A 22,846-nucleotide genomic window follows, 5' to 3' on the forward strand; every position below is an offset into this window, starting at 1 on the left:
TTGCGCGTTAAACTCCGTTGTTAGGTGACGCGCTGTTGGATGATGTACCCACAATGTGAGAAGGTTCATCCCTCAGAGGCCCGCTTTGCATGGCGCCACCCACAGGAAAATTGAAGAGTTGCCGAAAAAAATTTTCTGCTTTTTTTCCACAATGGTTTACGCTAGAGATCCAGACAAATAAACTGTATTATTACTTCTCTTGCAGGTAGGTATAATAAACAGCGACCTAAGAATAAAGCCTGTTCCAGAAGGCAGGCGTTCACTCGAAGGTGAAATGCTTCATATGATATATCAAGTTGAAGAAATTAAAGAGAACTTCCACAATTTCGGTAAACCTTTTCAGAAAATTCGTTGATGTTCATTACGAAGTCTCTTTCTTTTATACCTACCTTTGCTTCATTATTACAACTAAACATGTCGGCGTAATGCATTGTCCATTATATATAGCTTGATGTAAATTCTATTGGCAGCCATGTGTTGCGGGCAGTCAAACGTCGTTGGAATATGTTATTACGTAATATGTCAGAAACCATGTAGCGGCGCGCCTGCTTTCGTGAAACACTTCCAGATGGCGCTCGCCTGAGCCACATCGCGGCCCGCGCAAGAGGCGGCGCTTCGACCAGGAAGCCCGCCTTCGTGCATAGCGCACGGAGGCATAGCGTTCGCCGCGAGCGATGCCCCGTAAACATTACGGTTACATACGCTGCAGTTGCGGGGAAGCGTGAGAAGCAGTCAGGAATGTTTGAATTCTATTGCGTTACACTCCTAATTAAAGGCGAAGCTAAAGCGTCCTCCAAATTTTTGTTTCTCCGCCTGTTATCTTGCCTACATGTTATTTTAATTCCGGCATTGTTACGATAGATCTTGGTGCACTTTACGCAAATTCTGCTTTAGCGAATTGTATCATCAAGTATTCAACGCCAAGCGCCGCTTCCGAACACTCCTTTCGTTACGACAGCAAACCCTGCACCCTGCTAACACTGATTGCCATGGAACTGTGCTACGGCTCGTATATTACGGCGTGCGTCCGCGCGCTGCCGGCGACTGACACGTCGGGACCGCCAGGCCAAGCCTGTCGGCCGCTCCGGGGGCCTTCTGGGAGGCACTGAGTTGGCCGGGAAGGAGCGGGTTGTGAAGGGCCTCCTTCCGCCTGGCCGAGGCAGCGTCGGGGCTAATGTTCGTTGCCTTGCGCTCCCAAGGCATGTGCACTCGCAAAGCATGTGCACTTGTGCAAGCTAATTCCCCGCACGTGGGGCAAGCGCGGTTAGTGCATAACTCGGGATAAATTGCGCGTAGGGTGCCGAGATAACGGCACGTCCCCGTCTGCAGTAACCTCAGCGTAAGAGCCTGAGGCCCATCAAGTTCGCGGTGAGGGGTTGGGCTCTATACTTAATGGTGGACAGGTGGCATTACGTATAGTCAAGCTTCTTTGAGCACAGTTCTAGCGGGGAAAAATTTCCTCACTATGAAGCCGTCATTTAGCACACTGCTAAATGGAACGAAAGGACAGATCTATACCGCACTGTCCGAAACGTGACTGCGCCGGGCAAACAAAAGCGTGGGCGCACCCCATGCACGCACGCACGCACGCACGCACGCAAAAACAAGTAGGAGTTTGGATATCCTAAAGAGACCCTTTTCACCTTTTCTCTTTAGGCCAAATTATTCCAGCGCTGTTAAGGTCGAGAGTAATAATTATCTTGTTCTTACAAGAGATCATAATCAACAAGGAAGACGGAAGATTTCATATGCATTACTCACTCTCGTGCACACGGTTTTCTAAATTTTTCGCCTATTTATTCCCTCTGAATTGCATATAGGCCTGCTGGGAAGGTATTTCTGTTATTGATGTGTTCAGTTCAAGAGGTCTGATTGATTGAGTCAGAGTGAACCCGGCTGAGTAAATATTTCCTAAATGTCAGTCTCAATGAACCTGACTGAGAATACTTATGATGGGTCTGAGTGAGACTGATGCCAGTTGCGTAAAATTTCGGCGAGTCGGATTCAGATTGAGCTCTAAGCAAAAAATGCAATTGGTTAGGTAGTGCAAGTGAGCATCGTTTCTTGCGCCGACCTATTGTCAAGCAACTCAATACAAAGTAACATGGCAAGCTTTGATAACAGGAAATACAACACGCAATGAGTTTTGTAAAGCAAAATTATTGGGTTTTACGTGCCAAAACCACTTTCTGATTATGAGGCACGCCGTAGTGGGGGACTCCAGAAATTTCGACCACATGTGGTTCTCTAACGGGCACCTGAATCTATGCACACGGGTGTTTTCGCTTTTCGCCCCCATCGAAATGCGGCCGCCGTTGCCGGGATTCGATCCCGGGACCTGGTGCTTAGCAGCCCAACACTATAGCCCCTAAGCAACCACGGCGGGTAGTTTTGTAAACTAAGCTTGCCAGTTGAACAAATGCGTTCTTTGAAATTGCCTAAAACAAAAGGTAACGGAGGAAGGATAGCCTTTTTTGCGTAAGGGTGAGGCTAAGGGAGGGCGCGTAAAACTTCGTCTGTTGAGGTTGACGGTAAAGGAGGGCGGTTAATATTTTATTGGGGAGAAAGATGGTGAGAGAGGGCGGTTAAATTTTTCAACGTGACGTGACAGAGTACGGGAAGAGAACATTACTTGCGACGTGAGGGCGTGGGAGAAAAAAAACAAAAATAAGTGTTTGCCCGGTTTTACATGCTTTACATATAAATGTTTACATAACGTTACCTCAACCGTCCGATACACTCTCATAAACCGATGTTGTGATTATAACTGTAATTAACTTAGTTGCAAGTTCTAGTGACCATTTACCAGCTAAAAAGCGGTAACACAGTGAAGACGATGAATAAACGCACAACTGACCTCCTCACACGGTATTCGCAGGCAACGGCCGATCAGGCCAGATAACGTCGAGAAAAATATCAAACATGGCAAACTTTGTCGCAGAAGTTCACGTGATATCCGACAGTGTGCACCAGAAAGAGTTCAAAACAACTGAGGATTTAATTGCATACTTCGCAGTCCTGATAAATGGAGTGAGTATTTTTGCTTACTGGAGAATACATGTAAAACGATTATTCCCATGTGGGCTGAGCTACATAAAAGAAATGCGGCAGTCTTTGTTTCCCAGTGCATTTAACGTTCTTGGTCGTTGGTAACGGCTTACAAGATTTCGCAAAGCGGAATGACGTTAAAATGTTTAATTATAGATTCTGGTAGTTCATAACCAGAGCACTGCAGAACTTTAGCGCAATACATCAGCAAGCTTGTTGGAGCGTTAGGCTTTAAAATCATTTACTGGGACAGCAGCAGAATCTAGGCCCCGACATCTGCATACAAGCACTTCACTATTTATCAATAACAAGCTGTTTGTGAGAGAAACAACGGCAGAGCCTCTGGCTACAATACTACTTTTATTCTATTTCAAAATGAATGCCTGTATTTTGTCACTGTCAGACAATGGCTTGCCCAATATGTCCGCACGATTTCCCATTCTTATTGTTGCGCCTTACGTCCATGATTAGCACGTCTGATCCCTAAAAGCAGTAACTCATTATCCAGTAGCTCTGATACTCGAAGATTTGTTTATCTTTAGTAATCGCGAGCCTTAAGAGTCAGCTTGAAGGTTACGGCAGCTTCATAGGAAAAAAACAATGCATATGCCACCGAACACCACACTGGTGAAGTTAAATGTCGTGGCAATACATGTAATGCTGTAGATAGAGAACAACGTAGCAACGTTCATTGGCATTGCTCACCCACTATAAAAAATAATTCTAGCATGAAATGTAGAAGCCACAGTGGTTAACAAAACCGCAACCTGGGGTCGGACAACAACCCATGGGCGCCTGACATAAGTAATTTCACACACAACGAATTGTCGCAAAGTTTCAAAAGTTAATATGGTCCGTTGAGAATTGGTAGCACTCTTTTAGAAACAAACGTAAAAAGGTGTGCGAACAGCCAAACTAAAAATCAAGACTAGGCACGGATTCAAGAGTCGATTTCCTATACCTTTTGTTATTGCATTTCCGATACTGCTTACATGGAAAAAAATATTCAAATCGCAAAAGCCTCACTAGCACATTTATGTATCATAGATAACTAATTAAACAGCATAAGGACTGTCACTGTAGCACTGTAGCAGATTTATCGGAAGCTATCATTTTGTTTATCTTGTAGACCACATATCTGTGTTCTTGCAGACCTTATTTTAAACATCTCGCCAACTCTTTCAAATTTGTTCGCGCAAATGGACAAGAAGTGTGCTATTGCAAATCTGCAAATCTTGTGCAGATCGATTACTGCACTTTTAATAAAAATGTATCTTATTGTTATTCTAATGATAGACTCCAGCAACTAACAAATACCACTCTCTGCGTTTATGGCACAACTGACAAAATTATTGTGTACCTTAGGTGAACCTAAGCTATTTAGATATGACAAGACCAAGGATAAAATTTATGCTGGTTGGAATAACGAGGAGTTTAGTAAGTATCTTCTTTTATTTCTTGCAAAGAATTGCAGTAGAGTTTACAGTCTCTAAGTTACCTAATAATAATAATAATGAGGAATTTTTTAACATTATCTGGTAGGTAATTAGTTTATAATACAATATATCAAAAAGAGGCACCATTATCAGTAGTGCGATAGCCTTAGGGAAAAGAAAATATCGCAGTTGAAATCTGCTTTTTTTGTAGAAAGGTAACTAACTTTTGCTTAGTAACGCAGGGGACCACCTGCAATGCATGCTCACTGACCTGGAGAGGCAAAGCAGAAGGGTGCGTCTAAAAATTATTCTGCAGAAAACTAAAGTAACGTTCAACAGTCGCGGAAGAAAACAGCGGTTTACGATAGGTAGTGTGACACTGGAAGTGGTAAGGAAATACATCTACTTAGGGCAGCTAGTGACCGCGGATAAAGAACATCAGATTGAAATAATCCGAAGAATAAGAATGGGCTGGGGTGCGTTTGGTAGGCATTTCCAGATCATGAACAGCAGGTTGCTATTATCCCTCAAGAGAAAAGTGTATAACAGCTGTGCCTTAGCATTACTCACGTACGGGGTAGAATCCTGGAGGCTGACGAAAAGGGTTCTACTTAAATTGAGGACGACGCAACCAGCTATGGAAAGAAGAATGATAGGTGTAATGTTAAGGAATAAGAAAAGAGCACATTGGGTGATGGAAGAAACGCGAGTTAACGATAGCTTAGTTGAAATCAAGACAAAGAAATGGTGCATAGGCAGGACATGTAATGAGCAGAGAAGATAACCGATGGTCATTACGCCGCCCCCCCCCCCCCCCCTAATACGCCGACTACGCGTCCCGGGTCACCGCTCCGACGCTAAACTACGCTGCCGCGATTGCAAGGCCACCCATACCATCATATTGTGTGCCACCAAGAATGCATTCGCTTCCCCTTGCTCATGTTACACGACAGTCATCCCAGGTTGTTCGTCGAACCGACACGAGGCGCATTCAAAAGAGCCAAACTTGCTTCGCCTGGATAATTGTTGGTTATGTCGTGTGCTTCTGTCATCCAACCACGTGCTCAAACCTTTGCGCCTTCGACCAGCCATGCTGCGCACCACAACGTGGTGCCGAGTTTCGTTGTCGACGTGGCACTGACTCGTTGCTGTCAGGCAGCCAGAAACCTTTGATTTTGACCTCCGCTCAGAGATTCGCCGTTCTCCTTTTCCATGTCCACGGTCTATGTCACCCATGAGTTATCCACCGCCAACTGCAGGGAAACTGGTTATCACACTTCTGGAGGCAAGAAGTAGACGCTCGTCGAACCTTTCAATACCCCAATTTTCAACGGAGATTATCATTGACGTCGATGTTGAGGGAGCAGCCGTACAAGCGCTCGTGCATACCGGGCCGAACTTTGCGTCATCCATAAAATCTTCGTCGTAAGCTAAAAAAGCGTTTCTACTTCTCCTTGCGGCATTGTGCTTTTTACTGCCAGTACCAAGTGCATCTAACCTGCAGGTATATGGACCATCCCTGTAGTCCTCCAAAGAGTTTCGCGCATCATCAAGCGTTTTGTGCTGCCTTCCTGTTCTAGTGATCTCATCCGAGAATGGACTTCCTGTCATGTCATACTGCAATCATCGATTGTTGTAGCGTGCAAGTGGCCCTTTCTCCCTGATGGGACTCACCATTGGTCAGCATAGGCCTGGGTATTCACGAAGTCTACGTCGACGCTGTTACTGATTCTACTACTGAGACCTCGCTGTTATTTAACCTGCCATGTGCTGCATTGCCAGACTCCATTGTAGCATTTACAACCGCTGACACGCTTGCTCACCGCAAGGACATGTTTCTCCCGTTCACCGTCTGCACTGTTACGCCTGAATCCGCTTTGACAAATCGAAAAAATTTAATTCGAACCGCTACCCACTCACCGTACTGCTTGGTGAAGCCTTACGATTTGTGCACGCTGTCACGTGTACTGAAGATCTTGATGTTCACGGTGCTGCCATCTGTTCACATCTTCATGCCATAACTACTGTATCATCAACACCTTGTTGAGCTGTTTGAGACTGCGCCATCCCCGCAGATCTTTCAGTGTCTCATCGCATCTAAGTTCTTGTCCTGCTACAGAGTTTGTTTCTTTGTTTGACTGCAGCCAAGTATCCTTGGGTAGCATGGCAAGTGCCTCTAATACGACTCACACCGGTTTACATGCCCTCTTGCACAAGCGTGCGTATCGCATTTCCGCAGAAGAGCGCCGAGTTATCACGGAACAAATTAACGACACGCTTTAGCGAGACACCATTCAGTCTTCTTAAAATTCTTGGTCGTGAACAGTCGTTATAGTGCAGAAAAGAGTTCAATTCGAGTTTGTATCGAACAACGGCACCTTCACAGGATTACAAGAAAAAACGACCTCGAATGAACGACGCCTCTTTATTGCCTTCAATATGCAGAATAAGTTTCAACCTTAAATTTCTGTTCTGGGTCATGGCAGGTTCCCATGGCGGAGGCTGACCGCCTAAAGACAGCTTTATTCATTAACCATGGCCTGTGTGAGTTTAACATTAAGTTACGCTTAGGCTTTGCAATGCGCCCACTACTTCGACTGTGAGATTGATACCATCTTTCGAGATCACAAGTGGAACACTTCGTTTTGTCACCGGGACAAATCACCTCCATCTGCATGATAGTCCAACTTGTCTGACTTCAGCAGGCCTACAGCTCAACCTAAAGAAGTGTCGTTTCGCAGCCAATAAATTAAGTATATTTGGCCCCATACTCTCGTAAGATACCATCCTTACCGAACTCGATAAGCTTTACGCGATCGCTATGTTTCCGAAGCCCTCGTCTATCAAGGCCCAGCAAAGATTCATTAGGTTGTGCTCCTAGTTTCTGCGCTTTATCCGGAACTTCACCTCTATCATCGCACCTTTGACTAATGTCCTTACCGCAAAAAATGCACTCGTGCTTGATCATTAGCGTACAACAAAGCCTTTCAAAATTTTCTTGTGTTGTTTCCTTCACCACCAATTCGTCGCAATTACGATCCAACTGCGCCGACAGAGGTTCACACAGACGCCAGTGGTGTTGGCCTTGGTGCGGCCGTGCCCCACCAGAAGTCCACGAATAAAACGTGGCTTATACAATCCGCACCCTTCAGAAAGAATAGTTGAACTACTGCGTCATGGAGAATGAATACGTATCGATCATGTGGACATTAGGCAAGTTCAGCCTTACATGTACAGTAGTCCTTTGACCCTCATGTCTGAAGATCATGCTCTTTCTTGGCTCTCCTCCTTGAAAAAGCCCATTGGGCCGCCTGTGCAGTGGGGCGCTTCGCCTGCAGGAGTGTGACGTTAGTGTCAAACACTGCTTCCATTCAAGGGACTCCGGTGCTGACGCGCTTTTATGCTCGCCGATGATACCTGATATGGCTTCTATCCGTTCGCTCTACGACACCAGCCCCTTAATAAGGACAGCCATAGATATGCCTTCCGAGCAACGCAATGATACATCGCTATGCCGTCAAGCAGCCGACTTTGCCGTGTAGGATAACACCCCCTACTCCCGCAATTCTATGCCGGACGGCAAAAAATGGCGCCTGGCTATCCCTCGTCAAGTGCGAACCGATACGCTGGTGTCCAGAAAACTTTCACAAGCCTGCGTGAGCAATATTACTGGCATGAAATGTACCAGTCTGTTCAGCGGTACGTTCTATTTAACACCCTTATCAGAAAGCAACACACCGCTACAGCTACCACTTGGCGCACTACAGCTGATATCGTGTCCTGCTCGACCGCTCGACCTAGTCGGCCTCAACCTTTATGGCCTAAATTCATATAGCGGATTTGAAAACCACGTATTATTGTTGACGTCGATCACCTGACGCACTATGCTGAGGCCGCGGCCCTTCCCCTAGCGACGGCATGTGATTTTGTGATCATACTTCTTAACCTTGAAAACTACTAAGTCATAGGGGTCGTGTATGCTTTTCACAACCAATACAATCCCACGTTGACGAATGCCCTCCGCGAAGAACACCGCGACGCAAACGACCACCAGTTCTTACTCTTTTTTTATCTTGTATGGACGTGAGCCTTCGTGCCAACTGTATACTGTCCTGCCTTACCGACCTGACGCCTCTGATTGCTATACAATTTCAGAATTGCCCCAGCACTGATGATTTCTGCCAGCTAGTTCAGTCGCTGATTAGCGACGATCCATGCGCGTCAGAAGACACGATGTGACAGAAATCTGGCCACACCCACCTTCAATGCCGGTTCTCTGTTTTGGCTCTGTATACCGCCTCACACTCCTGGCGTTTATTCTGAACTACTTGCACAGTGCAGTGGTGGCGTAGAAGTAGAACACTTGCCTCGCGTGCAAGAGGACCATGGTTCGAATCCCGGTGCCGTGCAATTTTCCAACGCACTAAAGAAATAAACGTACTGATGAAATTGCATAAACCGGCCTGGATTGCGGCCTGATCCCGGTGACCGGAAACGCACTCCCTCACCAGAGAAGGATTGACCACCTTGGTGCACTACTTGGCCACAACCTCCTAATGAACAAAGGAATCAAACCCCAGCCCTCAGTCCCCAGCAGCTGCGAAGCAACTGACCGCGCCGACGGTAAGACCTGTGACGCAGCAGAAGGTGCTAAGAATCCTTGGTTCCGAAGAGGCCGCCATTGAAATCTGAACCTGGCAACGTTTAACACTCGAATGTTTTCTAATGAGGCAAATCTAGCAGTGCTATTGGAGAAATTAGAGGACAGCAAATGGGATATAATAGGGCTCAGTGAGGTTAGGAGGACAAAAGAAGCACATACAGTGGTAAAAAGCGTGCATGTCCTGTGCTACCGTGGCTTAGCGGAGTGAAGAGAAGCCGAATTCCTAATTAATAAGGATATAGCTGGTAACATACAAGAACCCTATAGCGTTAATGAGAGGGGGGCAGGTCTTGCGAAACTTAATAAGAGGTACAAATTGAAGCTCGTACAGTCATGATCCAGTCATGATGACCAGGAAGTCGAAAGCTTCTATGATGATTCGGAATCAGCGATGGGTAAAGTCAAAATACTGTATACTGATGGGCGACTTGAAGGGCATGGAGCCGAGAAGCAGGCTGGAGACAAATCAGTGGGGGAATATGGATAGGTTCTAGGAATATCAGGGGAGAGTTATTAGTAATGTTTGGAAAATATTATGCGGATAATGAATACCTTCTGCCGCAAGCGGGATAGCCGAAAGTGGACGTTGAGGAGCCCGAATGGGGAGACTAGAAATGAAATAAACCACATACTCTGCGCTAATGGTGGCGTCATACAAGATGTGGGCGTGCTCGGCAAGGTGTGATGCAGTGACCATAGGATGGTAAGAACTCGAATTAGCATCGACTTGAGCAAGGAACGGAAGAAGCTGGCACATAAGAAGCCGATCAATGAGTTCGAGGTAAGAGGGAAAATAGAAGAATTCCGGATCAAGCTATATAACCGGTATTCGGCTTTAACCCAGGAAGACGAACTTCGTGTTGAAGCAATGAACGACAATCTTATGGGCATTATGAGTGTGCAATAGAAGTCTGTAGTAACTCCGTTAGAAAGGATGCCAGTAAGCTATCGCAAGAGACAAAAGATCTGATCAAGAAACGTCAATGTATGAATGCCTCCAACCCTACAAATAGAATAGAACTGGCAGAACTTTCGAAGTTGATCAACAAGCGTAAGACAGCTGACATAAGAAAGTACAATATGGATAGAGTTGAACATGCTCTCAAGAACGGAAGAAGCCTAAAATCAGTGAAGAAGGAACTAGGACGACAGAAAGCTGAGCTAGTTGGTAAGGATTCATTATGCAAAAAAGACGTGAGGCGTGCAGACAGGACACAAGAGTAGACGAGAAGACGTGTTGTCCACTTCTCTACTCTTGTGTCCTTTTTGCACGTCTTTTTTGCATAAAGAAACTAGGTATAAGCAAGAACCAGATGTATGTATTAAGAGACAAAGCCGTCAATGTCATTACTAATATGGATGAGAAAGTACAAGTGGCTGAGGAGTTCTATAGAGATTTATACAGTACCAGTGGCACCCACGACTATTATGGAAGGGAGAATAATCTAGAGGAATTTGAAATCCCACAAGTAACGCCGGGAGAAGTAAAGAAAGCCTTGGGAGCTATGCAAACGGGGAAGGCAGCTGGGGAGGATCAAGTAACAGCAGCTTTGTTGAAGGATGGTGGGCAGGTTGTTTTAGAAAAACTGGACACCCTGTATGCTCAATGCCTCATGACTTCGAGCGTACGGGAATCTTGGAAGAACGCTAACATAATCCTAATCCATAAGAAAGGGGACGCCAAAGACTTGAAAACTTGTAGACAGATCAGCTTACTGTCCGTCGCCTACAAAGTATTTACTAATGTAATCGCAAATAGAATCATGAACACCTTAGACTTCTGTCAAACAAAGTACCAGACACGATTGCGTAAAGGCTACTCAACAATAGACCATATTCACACTATCAATCAGGTGACAGAGAATTGTGCGGTATATAACCAACCCTTACATGTAGCTTTCTTTGATTACGAGAGAGCGTTTGATTAAGTGGAAACCTCAGCAGTCATTGAGGCATTACGGAGCCAGGGTATAGACGAGCCGTACGTAAAAATACTGAGTATATCTATAGCGGCTCCACAGGCACCGTAATCCTCCATAAAGAAAGCAACAAAATTCAAATAAAGAAATGCGTCTGGCAGGAAGATACGATCTCTCCAATGCTATTCACAACCTGTTTACAGGAGGTATTCAGAGATCTGGATTGGGAAGAATTGGGCATAAGAGTTAATGGAGATTACCTTAGTAATTTTGGATTCGCTGATGATATTACTTTGCTTCGTAACTCACGGGACCAAATGCAAAGCATGCTCACGGTCCTGGAGAGGCAAAGCAGAAGGGTGGGTATAAAAATTAATCTGCAGAAAAATAAAGTAATGTTTAACAGTCTCCGAAGAGAACAGCTGTTTACGATAGGTAGCAAGGCACTGGAAGTCGTAAAGGAATACGTTTACTTAGGGCATGTAGTGACCGCGGGTGCGGATCATGAGAGTGAAATAATCAGAAGAATAAGAATGAGCAGGAGTGCGTTTGGCAGGCATTCTCGGATCCTGAACAGCAGGATGCCAGTATCCCTCAAGCGGAAAGTGCATAACAGCTGTGTCTTACCAGTACTCACGTACGGGGCAGAAACCTGGAGGCTTACAAAAAGGGTTCTGCTTCAATTGAGGGCGACGCAACGAGCTATGGAAAGAAGACTGATGGGTGTAACGTTAAGGGATAAGAAAAGAGCAGATTGGGTGAGGGAACAAACGCGAGATAAAGACATCTTAGTTGAAATCAAGAAAAAGAAATGGGGCATGGGCAGGACATGCAATGAGGAGGGAAGACAACCGATGGCCATTAAGGATTACGGACTGGATTGCAAGGGTAGGGAAGCGTAGCAGGGGCTGGCAGACAGTTAGGTGAGCGGATGAGATTAAGTTTGCGCGGATAACATGGCCACATTTAGTACATGACCGAGGCAGTTGGAGAAGTATGGGAGAGGGCTTTGCCCTGCAGTGGGCCTAATGAGGATGACGATGATGATGATGCTGATGGTGATGATGAAGACTGGCACAGTAGCACGCTGCGTGCCGTTCTGTACGCGCCACCTCTCCTGCGAAGGAAGGAAGGAAATCAACTTTATTCGAGGTCCTGCAGGCCACGAGAGCTTTGGGCTGTCATGGAGTGGGTGTCTCCCACGACGGAACCGGGAGGTTGAGTTTCCTGGCTCCGTCGTGCACCTGCTGGATGGCCCAGAGTATGGGAGCTAGTTCTTCGCTCCGGATTGCTTCTTCAAACTTGCGTTGGTCCTGTTACTGAGTCTGTCACACCATCGCCGGAGCTTCGTTGTCTGGTTGAGAGACATTGCATGTTAGCCAACTAAAGGCATATTAGGACCGCCTCCTCTAGCACGCTCCTTACATTATTTTATGGGTCCGTTTCACACACGTGGCCGACTCAGCTTAATGAAGGCGATGCCCCTTTTGCTTATGGTAGCAGCTAGAAGACGACGAAGACGACCCGTTCGATGCTTGCGAAAGCGCCTTCTGAAACTGAGTGTTTCATCATTAACATTATTAGAGGTTGTACTACTCACTGGTGCTGTGCTGCGACTAGACTGCTCCCTATGGACTATCGCTTTTATAAATAAATTACATTACAAATACATTTCACCACGTCTCACATGTCCTTCACAGAGGTGCGTTAATCTGGCTCACTTTAATTTTGATCAAACTAAATACAGCCTAATCCACCTTGCGGTAAGTTGTACAAGAATGAAACGCCTTAGCCTGCCTTAATCAACTTTAATCTAGCTTCGTTCACTTTAATTCGCCTTAATTTGCTTTAGTTCATGGTGAAAGTTTTTGGCCCTTTATGCAGAATGTCTCATGACTTCGAGAGTTGTAAAAAACAGGAATAATGGGAACATTATACGAATACACGAATACGGAGACGTTATATAAATGAGAAATTATAGGCCCATTAGCTCAAATTTAGTATTCTACAACATGTCACCGAAATAATTTCCAATACAATAAGGACAACATTTGACTTCAGTCAACCTATAGAACAGGGTGGCTTCAGGAAGGTATACTCTACAATGGATCACGTTTATTTCGTCAGTCAGGTAATCGAGAAATCTGGATAGTAGAATTAAACTTACATATGGCTTTCATAGATTATGAAAAGGCATTTCATTCAGCAGAGATACCAGCAGTCATAAAGGCGTTATTCCATCAAAGAGTAGAGGAGACATATATGAATATGTTGCCCAAATGTCTAGAAAGATTCTACAGCTACATATATTGTCCACAAGAAAAGTAGAAAGATCACTCTAAGTCTGCACAACATCTGCACTGTTGGAGTGACGCCTGTCACCGGCGAAATATGCCGAGAGCGAGTGGGGCTACATTAATCCAGGCACAACCAAATTAGGAAGGCCTACTAAGCTTCGGCAAGACGCTACCTCACCAGAACAGGAATTGGCCTAACGGTTGCAGTATTGTGCCACCCCCTCCAAGAGGGCTCACTCAATTACTCAATGGCCTTCAGTCCAAAGCAGCTGTGGAACACCTGACCAAAGCGCCGGTCAGACCTGTAATGCAGTAGAGCGTGCTAAGAATCTTTGGGTCCGGACAGGCCGCCAATGGAAACTGACCCATGCAACGTTTAACACCCGGATTCTCTCGAGTGAGGTTAGCTAAGCAGGGCTCTTTAAAGAACTATAAGACATCTTTTGGGATATCATCGGCCTTAATCAGTTCACAAGAACTGGTGAGGCTTATACATTTCTGAATAACAGACATGTCCTCTGCTATAGAGGTCTCCTAGATAAGAAGCAATACGGGGTAGGGTTCTTGATCCATATGCACATAGCGGGCAACACTGACTAATTGTACAGCATTAATGAGAGGGTAGGTGTAGTTGTAATGAAATTTAAGAGTTATGGATTAAAGGCAGTGCAAACCTATGCTTCAACATCCAGTCACGATGATTAGGAAGTGGATCAGTTTTTTGAAGATGTTGAATTAGCGATGACAAAGGCGCAAATTCATTGCACTGTAGTAATGGGCGACTTCAATGCAAAATTGCGGAATAAGCTGGCTGGTGAACAAGCAATTGGCAGCAGGCGTCCATTCTAGGAACGCTGGAGGAGTGATGCTGGTAGAATCCGCAGAAAGGAATAAGCATCGAATAATGAACACCTTTTTCAGGAAGCTTAGCAACAGAATCTGGACCTGGAAAAGCCCGAATTGTGAAACAAGAAATGAAATTCACTTTATACTTTCTGTTGCAATCAGCATAGTGCAGGATGTAGAATTCATATATAGGGTAAAGTGCAGCGATCACAGGTTCGGGCTGGGATTCACCTAAAGATGAAGAGGGAAAGAAATAAATTAGTTGAGAAGAAACAGGCACACCTAAAGGCAGTAAGAATAATAGCAGACGAATTCAGGCTGGTACTTGCAAACAAATATGCAGCCTTAGAACAAACAGATGATGATGACATGGAGGTAATGAATGAAACGGTATCTCGGTCGGCTTCAGAGGCAACAATTGAGGTGGCAGGCAAGGCACCAAGGCAACCAGTAGGCAAGCTCTCCCAAGTAACAAAGGACTAATACAGAAAACGACAAAAATTAAGGTATCCAACTCTAGTGATAAGGTAGAATTCGCGGAACTGTCAAAATTTATCAACAACGCGAAAATAACTGGTATTCGATACTTAAGAAAAGTAACCGATATTCTAAAGACCCAAGAAGCCGCAAAATATAAACGCAGCCTGAAATCAATGAGAAAGAAACTGACTGGGCATAGGACGAACCAAGGTGCATGCACTGAATGATAGCAGGGTAATAACATCAGCAATCTCGAAGATATAGTAAAAGCAGCGGAAAAATTCTATACTGACCTGTACAGCACGCAGAAGAATCATGATACCTCAATTAGAAACAGCAATGAACAGGATACACAAGTGCCTCCTATTACTAGCGATATGGTCAGAAGGGCCTTGCAAGACATGAAACCAGATAGAGCGTCAGGAGAATATGTAATAACAGTTGATTTATTCAAAAATGGAGGAGAGATTATGATTGAAAAACTGGCGACTCCTTATACGAAGTGTCTATCGACTACAAGGGTCCCAGAAAACTGGAAGAATGCCTACATTATATTAATGCACGAAAAGGGAGACATTAAAAGATTGAAAAAAATAGCCCCATTAGCTTACTCCCAGTATTATATGAAATGTTTACCAAAACAATCTTCAATAGAATAAGGGCAACACTGCAATTTAGTCAACCAAGGGAACAGGCTGGCTTCAGGAAGGGATACTCTATGTCATGTCTCAATGTCATGTCATCCATGTCATTAACCAGATTATCAAGAAATCCGCAGAGTATAATAAGCGACTCTATATGGCTTTCATAAATTACGAACAGGCATTTGACTGAATAGGAATACCAACAGTCATAGCGGCATTACGTAATTAAGGAGTATAGAATGCTTGCGTAAATACCTTGGAAAATATCTAGGGAGGTTCTACAGTTACCTTAATTCTACACAAGAAAAGCAGGAAGATACTTATAAAAAGGGGCCAGACAGGCAGACAGAATCCCTCCAGTGCTTTTCACTGCATGCTTGGAAGAATTATTCAAGCTATTAAACTGGGAATGCTTAGGAGATAGAAACGACAGCGAATACCTCAGCAAGCTTCGGTTTCCCGATGACATTGTTCTATTCAGCACTGAATGAGTGCGTTTACCTTGGTCAATTATTCACAGGGAACCCTGATCATGAAAAGGAATTTCACACAAGAATAAAAATGGGTTCGATCGTATACGGCCGACATTGTCAGCTCCTGACTGGAAGCTTACCATTATCATTGAAAAGAAAGGTGTAGAATAAGTGCATTTTACCAGTGATGACATATAAGGCAGAGACTTAGAGACTGACATTAAAGCTTGAGATCAAGTTAAGGACCGCGCAAAAAGCGATGGAACGAAGATTGCTAGGCATAACGTTAAAAGACAGAAAGAGCGGTTTGGATCATAGAGCAAACGTGTATACACGATATTCTAATTGAACTCAAGAGAAAAAGAAAGGTAGCTGGGCAGGTCATGTAATACGCAAGTTAGATAACCGTTCGACCATTAGGATCATAGAGTGGGTACCAAGAGAAGGAACACGCACTCGTGGACGAGAGAAGTCTAGGTGGAGCAATGAGATATGAAAATTCGCTGGCGCTAGTTGCAATCAGTTGGCGCAGGACAGGGGTAATTTCATATTCCAGGGAGAGCCCTTCCTCTTGCAGTGGACGTGCAACAGGCTGATGATGATGACGACCGATAAAGAAAGGGGTCAGACAGGGAAACACAATCTCTCCATTGCTATTCACTACGTGCTTGGAAGAAGTATTCAAGCTATTAAACTGGGAAGGCTTAAGAGTAAAAACCAACGCGAATATCTCAGCAACCTTCGGTTTCCCGATGACATTATTCTATTCATCAACACTACAGACGAGTTACAACAAATGATTGAGGACCCTAACAGAGAGAGTGTAAGAGTGGGTTTGAAGAATGAAACGCAGAAGACAAAGATAAGGATAAATAGCCGGCTATAGAAACAAGAGTTCAGGATCGCCAGTCAGCCTTTAGAGTCTGTGAAGGACTACGGTTACCTAGGTTAACTAATCACATGGAACCCTGATCATGAGATGGAAATTCATAGAAGAGGAAAAAAAGGGTTGGATCGCACATGGCAGGCATTGTCAGCTCCTGACTCGAAGCTCACCACTGTCATTGAAAAGGGAGTTGTACAATCAGTGCATTTTATCGGTGATGACATATGAGGCACAGGCTTGGAGAGTGACAAAGAAACTTGAAAACAAATTTAGGACTGCACAAAGAGCGATCGAACAAAGAATGCTAGGCAGAACGTTAAGGGACAGAAAGAGAGTGGTTTGGATCAGAGAGCAAACGGGTATAGCCGATATTCTAATGGACATTAAGAGAAAAAATGGTGTTGAGCAGGTCATAGATAGGTAGCCGACTCAGAATTAGAGATATAGAATGGGTGAGAAGAGGAGGGAAGCGCAGCCGACGACGGCAAAAAAATAGATGTGGTGATGAAATTACGAAATTCAGGGGTGCCAGTTGGAATCACTTGTTGCGGTAAAGGGGTAATTGAAGAGAGCAGGAGAGAGGCCTTGGTCCTCCAAAGGACATAAGATAGCCTGATGATAATTACGGTGAATTCACTTTACCTTAAGTCAACTTACTCTAACATGCTATAAACTTATTTGAATTTACTTTGCTTTAATTGACCACAATTATTCCGTTATAATTTAGTTTTTTTCACCAGAATTGCCCACAATTACTTCTCATTAGCATCACTGCGATTTACTGTCATCCGTATTACTACTGTGAACATACAAGGCGTTGATGTGGTTCCCTTGATTTTTAGTACCACTCCTTGCAGACAACGCCTGCTTTCTGCCTCGTGGGATACGCAATGCACGAGCATTATTAATGTTCTATGTTAACTTATGTAATTCGCTTCTTGAGGCAATATACTACTGTCACTTGCACCAACAAGTTAAGTTCCTTCACGTGACCGACTTTGTTTGACTGAGTGACGTATTAGTCAATTGAGTCTTCACCGAAAAACATCACGTACCGTACAAAAAGTACTGGTAATAAAGGGTTCATGAAACACAACATTTTACCCATTGCGGTTTTACCTCAAGCATCAACAAAAAGAGCATCACTCTTTTGGATGCAATGGTCATAGGACCAACGTGATAGGAGTATGCTAAGAAGAAGTGACAACTTGGTTACACATTCACTAATACAAGGTCATAATTACGTGTCCACCTTTAAGAAGTGCAGTGTCACTTAAAGCGCTACGTAATAAGAACGAGAGAAAGTACGCGACGCTTGCTCTTCTAAGTATCGCACACAACACTCTGTAGGCTAGCGGGCGCAACGGGTGTGTCGGAGGCAATGGTGAATACGTATGAGGCGAAATTAGGTCATTGGAGCACCGACCAGATAGCGCGCTATTCCATATACACATGTTAAATGGTAAGCGGCATGGTGCCATTGGGCGCTGACAATTTTCAGCGATCACCTTTGCAAAGCGCGAAGAATGTGCTAAGAACGCCGCCGCCCGTAGGTGTTCACCCGAAAACAGATATCTAAGCACTACCATCTGCACTGCCCTTATTTAAGTGCACGCTATGGCCACGTTGTCTACAAAATTACTCAGATGTAAAACAAATGATGCCTCGATGAATGTTGTCATTGCAACAAGTACATGTCCATTATGAGCACACTTTATTTATGAAAACAAGCCTTTCTATGGTTACGTTGATCGCCATAAGGTAGGTACAAAATGGTAAATTGTAACCATCTGGCGTGATGTTGGACTAGTATGATGATAGTGGAACGTACGCACATGGAAAAGACTTCCTGGCGGAGCTCGGCATAAGCGCTTTCCTGCTAAAACTGGAAGTTCTTTTCGCAGGACGACGTATTTTCTGTACATATGGAACCAGCTGTCCTTGAAATGCAGAAAACATTGGATGGGCTGTACAAATATTACGTGCAAGGAAGAGTTCCCGGGAAGCCTGACATAGTGCACCTCATAACAGGGTGAGCTTACAAAAGATCCTACTACTACACTGCTACGTGAGCTCTGTCGAGAAGTGCGTGCGACATTGAGCCTTCTTTAAGCTTTGCTTATGTCAAAGCACACAGCATTGCAATTGTCACTACTTTGAATTGAGCAGTTAAAAATACATTTACTTACAGCCAAGACCTCGCCCTCTATGACAAGGGTACTGTGGATAAGGACTTCGCAGGTGTGTGCATTTTCTTCTTGAATGTAAGGTACTTTTACGTTCCTACCATACGATGCTTTATTTAACATATAAATAGGATCATTGACAGCTAAAATCGGGCAACCTATTTATAGCACTAAAGACACAGCTAATTACTTCGCAGGGAAAAGGAATTTTAAAGTGATGGCCACAGAACAACCTGCCACTTGGCAGGGCGAACAAAGGAAATATTGTTTTACTATCGTTTTCATTGGGAGAGGAAGAAGAAGCGCATAGCCAGTGTTTCCTCCACTCTGGCTTGTGCGAACTACCGTGGAGTTAGCTTCAATCTGTAGCCATTGCGTGCTGCGAAACGATTTGCATATGCCTAAATACTTTATCCCGGAAAATTACGCAACGTCAATTCTCTTGTTTGATGCCCGCGGCGTTATTCAACACAGCCATGAATGCAGGTGCCCGAGCCAGCAAGATATCTGTAAGCCTCGTGCTTCAGCATTGCCTTTTTCTCTCTCTGTGACGCAGTTAAATCAGAACTGGATTGCATTAAAAGGATCAGCCGGCTTTTTGCGAAGACTATATTACCCCAACGCGAGTGAGTGAGTCCTGCAGGGAATCGGACGAACAAGCGAAACAAAAAACATATTCTCGTTCACTTATACAGAGTAATGAAAGAAAGCAGAAAAAGAAAGCAGAAAAGATGTCAGTTCATAGAAGGTCGTCGAAGAGCCATTGCGTATCCAGTCGATGCAGTCATAGCTACAGTATCCCGTAGTTTTTCTTCGCTGTCTGAAACATGTAATATAATAATAATATATAATATATGGGGTTTTACGTGCCAAAACCACTTTCTGATTATGAGGCACGCCGTAGTGGGGGACTCCGGAAATTTTGACCACCTGGGGTTCTTTAACGTGCACCTAAATCTAAGTACACGGGTGTTTTCGCATTTCGCCCCCATCGAAATGCGGCCGCCGTGGCCAGGATTCGATCCCGCGACCTCGTGCTCAGCAGCCTAACACCATACCCACTGAGCAACCACGGCGGGTGTCTGAAACATGTGACGTGCGTCGACAGCCATGGTGTGTGCCCGTATTCTGGACTACTTTGCCTGCACCATTTTTAAACCAACGAGGAGAACTGCTGTCTGTGAATTGCCAACGTGAATTGGAATATCTTCTCGCTGTCTGAACGCTTCGCATGGGAGTTAAAACCTAAGGGTGCTCCCATAAGGTCAACCCAACGCAACCCCGAAATATCTGAGCGCCAGTCGTTATACAGCATTTGCGTTCGCCACCGACATCGTTCACATGCATTCCAAGCCTAATATACTTGAACTCACTATAGTATTTCCACGTTAGCGACTTGTTTGAGGCCCGCGACGTTGTTCAACACAGCCATGAATGCGGTAGCCAAGACAGCAAGATACATGTGAGCCTCGTACTTCAGCATTGCCTTTTTTTCTCTCTGTGAAGCAATTATATCAGAACTGGATTGCATTAAAATGATCAGCCGGCTTTTTGCGAAGGCTATATTGCCGCAAGGCGAGTGAGTGAGTCCCGCATGGAATCGCACGAACAATGCGAAAAAACAATATTCTCTCACACCAATTGAGAGTAATGAAAGAAAGCAGAAAAATAAGATAGGCGCTACGGAGAAGAAATACACGTATAACCCAGGATCTGCCAATGTTTCGGATACTCGCACAGTCCGCATACGCTGGGTCGATCCCTCGACAGGCGTGATTCACACGACACGGTTTCCTTCATTGCTAATAAAACTATTTCATTGAGGGGCGGAAACATCGTCCAACAAACTATGTAGCCGTGAAAGGTGTCGAAAGCTAACATTTGGATCGCTTGTCCGTGTGAACACAAGTTATTCTGTAGCAGAACACTAACCATACTGTTAGTATCGTCCTGTGTGTTGCAAATATTCATTGCTACTAAAGAACGCCTTAAAAGAGCAGTGAGAATGCCGAAGTAAGGTCACATTAGTCAAGCGAATTTTCAGAAATACGTAACTGATCACCAACGCTGGTTCTAGGCGGAAGAACTCAAATGCTCAAATACTCGCGCACACATCGCGCGGTGGGTGCTGCATTCGCCTGGAGGCCGCAGGAACTCCAGCGATGCCGAGTTAAATTACTTCATTACGTTTCAGACAACCGTTTCCTAGGCAGAAGACTTCAGTAAGTGTCTCTCGGAGCTTTTCAGCGGTGGTGATACCGGCACAGCCCTTCTGGAAAGCGAGGCCAAGTAATTGTACATGCCTGTGAGGCTTGCCGTTTTACTGTTCCGCCCTATGTATTTCACTTGCCGTGCAAAATATGAATGCGCCTTGCTGCATGAAAAGACGACTTAGTATCAAGAAACTCAGCAACAGTAATTTTTCACGTTGCCCTATTTGCTTTATATGTGTGACCAGATACCCAAACGCGTCCATAATGCAAGGTGGTCTGTGGAACCCCCTTATGTTACTAGACAAGGTCTGGCTACTTTCGACCCACAACGGAAGCCTGGCCTGAATCATTTTCTCTGTTGCTCTCTAGATGCATCTTGTAAGGCGCGCTCGATGAAACGAATTCGTAGACAAAGGTGTCTTGAAAAGGCTTCAAGGTTAGAACTACTCTTCTAGTTTTCCAGGAAGCCGTGAGGCGTTCTGAAATCCAAATGCCAATAACCACTTCCAATATAATACACGCTTCTGCGGGACCATGAATAATAAAAGCGCCCTAGGTTAGGTATTCAGGCGCTGCGGCAGCCTTGTTAAAACAAAATTTAAGCGCACGTTCCAGTTCCCCCCTAAAAATGACTTAACTGTCGAGGTTTTGCTTTTGTTGTGGTAGGAGGTAATTAGCTGGGCTGCTGCAGATCCTCGTGTTGAGTTCTGAAGCATTGCCTTCTTGAAAGTGCTCCCAGGAAACAGTATAACCTGGAAAAATAGTTTATAAATTGTTGTTTCTGGAACTTCAATATTAAGGCTGGGCTTTAAATGGCTCTTTCTGCATACCCTACTCACCAAAGCCCCCTAGAAAGTTTCCAACTTTGGCTGTGGAGTTAAAGGGGCTAATTAAGAACGAAATTGTTTCTACAGGTCTGGGCGTAGCTTCTGAAGTTCACGTCATATCCTTTAGCATGGTTTTGAGCATATAGGGATAGGTAGAGAACACCCATCTGCCAGTACCTTAGGTCCGAATTCTATGGAAGAGCCTTGAGTAGCTTATAGGCAGAAATTACAGTTGCATAAGTGTTTGGAATATGCGGCATCTTGAAGGTTACTTCTATGTGATTTTGAAAAAGTGAAACATGGCATTCTACATCGCTTATAGTCTTTCTTTACTAAGTTATATAGAACCTGCGTGACTGCCAGTTGTGTATTTTATTACTTCTCCAAGGCGAACGCCGACGATAGGCCTCGGAAACCTCAGCCCTCAAAAGACTCAAATACCACAAAAAGAAACCCTATGTTTCAGTCATATCGCCGCTACGGTTTAGTATAACTTTGACGGGAGTGCCGAACGTCTCGCAGAATTTCACGAGTATTTGCCATACATTATGCGCGGGCGACCTGCGCGAAGAGAGAGTATGTGTAGACAACCATGGGATAGGCCACCAAACACTACACCCTAGAAGGTGCCATCGACAGTACCGAGTGTTACCTTCACCGTTGCGGCCTCTCATGTGCTTCGGAAGAGTAGGAGATTATATTCTTGGAAAAGAGGACAAGAGGGCGGCCTCCCCAGGAGAAACCACACCCAACATTGACCCTGCGCGGAATTACCACATTCAATATGGACGTACATCTTGTCCTTGACCTCGCTTTCCGCAAGGGCTGTGCCGGTATCACCACTGCTCAAATGCTCCGAGAGGCAGTTACCCAAGTCGCGCGCCTGGTGCGAAAGGTGACAAAGAGAAAACACGGCCGGCAGCAACAG

General features: G+C 44.7%; 1 protein-coding gene across 1 annotated transcript in view; it reads left to right on the plus strand.

Moving 5' to 3' along the window:
- The first annotated feature begins 211 nt into the window (after window positions 1-211).
- LOC142563348 (venom metalloproteinase antarease-like TserMP_B) overlaps window positions 212-22,846 on the plus strand; it is a 43,635-nt gene continuing 21,000 nt past the window's right edge. Inside the window, exons 1-5 of the mRNA XM_075673910.1 lie at window positions 212-329; window positions 2,879-3,030; window positions 4,414-4,485; window positions 18,597-18,724; window positions 18,884-18,933. Of these exons, the coding sequence (XP_075530025.1) occupies window positions 275-329; window positions 2,879-3,030; window positions 4,414-4,485; window positions 18,597-18,724; window positions 18,884-18,933 (457 nt within the window). The 5' untranslated portion in view covers window positions 212-274. The remainder of the gene's footprint in view (window positions 330-2,878; window positions 3,031-4,413; window positions 4,486-18,596; window positions 18,725-18,883; window positions 18,934-22,846) is intronic.

The sequence above is a fragment of the Dermacentor variabilis genome, chromosome 11 (assembly GCF_050947875.1).
Source record: "Dermacentor variabilis isolate Ectoservices chromosome 11, ASM5094787v1, whole genome shotgun sequence".
Lineage (NCBI taxonomy): Eukaryota > Metazoa > Arthropoda > Arachnida > Ixodida > Ixodidae > Dermacentor > Dermacentor variabilis.